The 4,889-nt window shown below is 39.0% G+C and overlaps 1 protein-coding gene across 1 annotated transcript; it reads right to left on the reverse strand.

The window, feature by feature from the left end:
* Positions 1–1,034: 1,034 nt before the first annotated feature.
* LOC108941758 (high mobility group protein B1-like) lies at positions 1,035–4,553 on the reverse strand. The gene is made up of 5 exons (XM_018764576.2): positions 4,428–4,553; positions 3,270–3,356; positions 2,886–3,031; positions 2,610–2,784; positions 1,035–2,098 (listed from the first exon to the last, which is right to left on the reverse strand). Exons 1-5 carry the CDS (start codon positions 4,542–4,544, stop codon positions 1,994–1,996), a joined length of 630 nt encoding a protein of 209 aa, XP_018620092.2. The 5' UTR covers positions 4,545–4,553; the 3' UTR covers positions 1,035–1,993.
* Between the last annotated feature and the right edge of the window lie 336 nt (positions 4,554–4,889).

Raw genomic sequence — 4,889 nt, forward strand, 5'->3', positions numbered from 1 at the left:
GTATCCTATACCCCAGCTTCTCTGCCTGCTGGCCACTTAACCTTTGGCTATTGCCCCATTGCCTTTTCCTTCCCTGCTTTAACCCCTCCTCTCTGCACAACCTTACCTGCTTGTCTGTCACCATCCTGCCTAGTCCCACTTCTTCCATACAAGAGGTACTGATATCCTGTGGATTTTGGTGTAAAACCTACCACTGGACTTCAACCAAGTTGAGCTCCTTCTCAAGAAGCAGCCATCAATCCAGGGCCCCTGCTCTCCCACATCCAGGCACCTTCACTGGTGAATCCTCAGGCCTCTTGCCATAGTGATATTACTTAAGAAGTATAGATCACCTACTGCATTTCTCAAAGTGACTTTGGAATTATTTATCTATTCACTTAGCTGGGTAATTTTAAGTAGCTTGCTCAAAGGGTACTATAACCAGGATTTGAACCTACAAACTCTGGGTCCACAGGCAACAGTGCTAACCACTACACTACCAGCTGCTCCTACTAATACTGTGACAAAAAATTATGTATTTTTTTATTTAAACCAACTTTTTGCTTATTTGTATATGCATTTTACAGGAGAAACTTATTCCAAAAACCCAGTAGTACAAGGTCATGTCCACTACACCATCTGTAGCCCTACTATATAATATTCCCTTCCATGACAGCATGCGCTGACTGGCTGAAAGGACACCAACTTTTCACAAAAAGCACCAAACATTTGTCACACTTCTCTAGTTATATACAGTAAAGCTATTGATGTCAACAGAAATGACCATGACTAGGATCACAACCAAAAAAGCAACCCCCTGAACCTCACTGTCTTAATCTTTTTCTTCTTTGCTTTTAGACTATTATAAGATTATAGCAAGATGATTTTTACATTTAAATGACTATCACTGAAATAGAACACTACAAACAAAAACATAACATTTTTGTTTCAACAATTCTCACACTGCTTTAGGATTTTCATTTGTCTCCCGAAAAGAAAAAAAAAATGATATAACCCGAGTATTCGGAAACAGTAGTGTTACGATGTTTGTCATGTTTTATTGCCATTTTGTTTAGCTGACACTTCAGTCCAAATCCACAATTTCATCCTTTTATAGAACTGGTTATTTTAATGGATCAGTTTAAGTTAAATGTCTTGCTCCAGGGTAGAACAGCGGCAGAACCACAACCCTGTTTCTCTGAGGACTTGTGCCTGCTGTTCTCAGCGCACAGCATTTGCATTGTACAAGGTGGATCCTTGTAAAATGCCTTCAAGCCTTTTAATCTCCATAAGTCTAAAGATGAGATACATTTAAAATGTCAGTTGAGGTAAATCACTCCCTGAATTGCTTAAGTACCAAAACAAATCAAAAACATCATACACTTCAGCCCATGGAGAGAGGGGGTATCCACCCCCATTTTAGCAATTTAGTTGTGTAAGACCATCCAGTACATTTTTTTAAACACCTGATTCAAGTAAAAATAGACCACTGATCATTTTGGTCAGCACCTCACTGAAATCATGAATAGTTATGTTCAGTTTGGTTTTTTACAAAAAGATTTAACTTTGGAAGCATTCAGAATGTCAACAAAAAGAGCTGCATTTTTATTCTTGCAATTACACTGATATTCAAAGTACAGCAAAAGACTTAATGTTAAGGCAAAACTTGATTTAAAAAGCAAAACAAAAATACATCTGCAAACAAACAACTACCCCATATAAAATAAAACTTTGTGCTGTGCATCAACTGGAATCCCAACTCCTGCATGTTGTTTCACAACCAGTGCCAGGTAACGGCCAAGTAATTCATGAACTACCACTAAAGTAAGAAACAGAAACTTCTGCAGTGCTAACTTTACAAAAAAAAAAAAAAAACCATCCAGCTTAAAAACTTCTGATATACATAGCCTAACACTTTGTTTTGCATTTTATTATTTGGATAAATGAGTGTATATAAGGGGAAAGGGAGGCTCAGTTATATTAAACAAGAATCTAGGTTCTATGCGTAGCGAATTTATTCATCATCATCTTCCTCTTTATCCTCCTCTTCATCTTTTTTCTTTGCCTTTGTCGCTGTGGCAGGAACTGGCTTGCCTTTGCCATGGTAGGCCACAATGTCCTAAAGGGAATACAAAAGATCAGAACCAGGAGAGGAGTAAAGACTTTGCCAAATTTCTTCTGTCGTGGTTCATAGTTATATCAATGGCAGATACAACAAACCTGAATGTATATATTCACTGAAAGCTTTAAAGGCCAAAAAGCAAAAAGAAAACCATTCTAAGCTACATTACTTATGTCCTAAAGGAGACAGTATTGTTTGGTCAGATTACTGGTAGAAACTAAGAGACATAATGGATATTAAAATTCATGCACTGCAAGCCATAAAAGCACACCGGCAAACCTGAATGCTTCTACTTTAAAAATTAAGCATAACAAATAAAATTAACCTAAAAATTCCCAAAAAATCAATGACCACTGTTCTAGACAACTGTTGAGTTTAACATAACACATATTATGGGTTTTTGCAGAAAGGGAATATGCAGTTTTTGCACTACTTAGAATAAAATTATGTAGATACTACCAAAAACATTTTACATCTATCAAGAAAATTAGCAATTTCAACCACTTGCCTTATCATATTTCTCCTTCATTCTAGCTGCCTTCTCCTCATATGGCTGCTTGTCTTCTGCAGATGTGTTGTTCCACATCTCTACCAGCTTCTTTGCTATGTTGCCAATAGACAATCCAGGATTTTCACTCTTGATTTTTGGGCGATGGTCAGCACAGAATATGAAGAATGCAGATCTGGAAGACCAAACCAATATACACAGTGTATTTAGTAACAGTCTTCCTGAAGTACAAACACCAATTTTCACAAAATATTTAAGGCAAAATGATGTACATACGGGGGTCTCTTAGGAGCACTGGGGTCTTTTGTTCGCTTCTTCTTCTTGCCCTTTGGTGGGACATAGTTCTTCATTTCCCTGTCATAACGGACCTTGTCTTGCTTGGCCAACTCTTCAAATTTTGCCTTTTCCTTGGCAGATATAATCTGAAAGAAAAGTTACTTTCTAAGGCAATTTAAGCATCAACCAGTATTGAATTCAAGTGATTAAAGTTAATCTAGGCCCAAATAATGGAACCAGCTGTAAACCCTTCTGGTCCTTCAGGTATGACAATGCAATAGACTGACAAACAGACTCACTGAGGTCTGAAACAATTTAATAGTATCACTTCTCTATCAAGTGTACCTGTCTTTTCTGCTAGTTGTGTGATCATTATGTTCTTACCTTCCATCGCTCAGAGCACTTCTCAAAGAACTCGGAGAAGTTGACGCTGGCATCTGGGTGTTTCTTCTTGTGCTCCTCCCTGCAAATCTGCAAAAAGTAGGCATAGGAGGACATCTTGCTTCTCTACTTCTTCGGATCTTTTCCCATCTTTTCCATTTCAGACTGGTTAAAAGCAAAAACACTGTGCCAAACTGCCCCAGTGTATTTAATTTATCAAACCACAAACATAATTATGACAGCCAACAGAAAAAGAAATAAAACCAATACAGTCATGCATCGCTTAACGATGTTTCGCTGCACGATGGACCACATATAGGACGGTGGTCCCATAAGATTATAATGGAGATGAAAAATTCTTATCAACTAGCGACGTCGTAAAGTCGTAGCACAAAGTGTTACTCACGGGTTTGTAGTGCTGCTGCAGTAAAGAAACCTACTGCACTACTGGTTGTATAAAAGTATAGCACATACAATTATGTACAGTACATAATACATGATATCGATAAACACCTGTGTTACTGGTGTATGCATTTACTATAGTGTACTTTTTATCAGTATCTTACAGTACTCTTTCTACTTATAAAAAGTAAGTTTACTGTAAAACAGTATGCCGTGCTACACTGCAAGCAGCGTCAAATCTCGTGTTTACCGTGTCTCTTAACTGCATCGAGGCTGTACCATCTAGGTTTGTAAGTACACTCTGATATTTGCACAACCAAATCTCAAAACGACGCATTTCTCAGAACGTCTCTCTGTCGTTAAGCAATCCATGTCTGTAATTTTACAATTATCATATATTGTAAGAGACCTTATTTATTGACTTCATTAAGAAAAATAGTTACTGTCTTAACAAAAGGGCTTACACTTCTTTGTACAGCACTTGACCAAATAAGCTCTCACTGAGCAATTTGGCACGACTCTATACTTGATAATTCTTAAGGTACACTGTATATATAATCTTGTTTTTGGTCACTTTGGAAAAATGTCTGCTAAATTATGTACAGTCTGACAATAAATACAGTGTACTCAGTGATTTCTAAATTACACTTTATGCTAACTAAAATAAATTTATTATGTTACAGATAGGGGCATGAATGGCATAAAGGGCAACACAGAAGGCAAATGACACTGTTACACATACAGTAGTTATATACACACCTTCTTCCATTGCTCCATGGTCCAGTTCTGACGCTCACATGTCCATTGTTGGCTCTTCCGGCGATGGACAGGGGTCAGCATGGGCACTCTGACTGGTTTGCGTCTACGCAGCCCCATACGCAGCAAGCTGCGATGCACTGTGTGTTCTGACACCTTTCTATCATGGCCAGCATTAAGGCTTTCAGCAATTTGTGCTACAGTAGCTCTTCCGTGGGATCGGACCAGGCGGGCTAGCCTTTGCTCCCCGTGCGCATCAATGAGTCTCGGGCGGCCATGACCCTGTCGCCGGTTCACCGGTTGTCCTTCCTTGGACCACTTTTGGTAGGTACTAACCACTGCATACCGGGAACGCCCCACAAGATCTGCCGTTTTGGAGATGCTCTGACCCAGTCGTCTAGCCATCACAATTTGGCCCTTGTCAAAGTCGCTGAGATCCTCACGCTTGCCCATTTTTCCTGCTTC

This window comes from Scleropages formosus, chromosome 10 (assembly GCF_900964775.1).
Source record: "Scleropages formosus chromosome 10, fSclFor1.1, whole genome shotgun sequence".
NCBI classification, from domain to species: Eukaryota; Metazoa; Chordata; class Actinopteri; order Osteoglossiformes; family Osteoglossidae; genus Scleropages; species Scleropages formosus.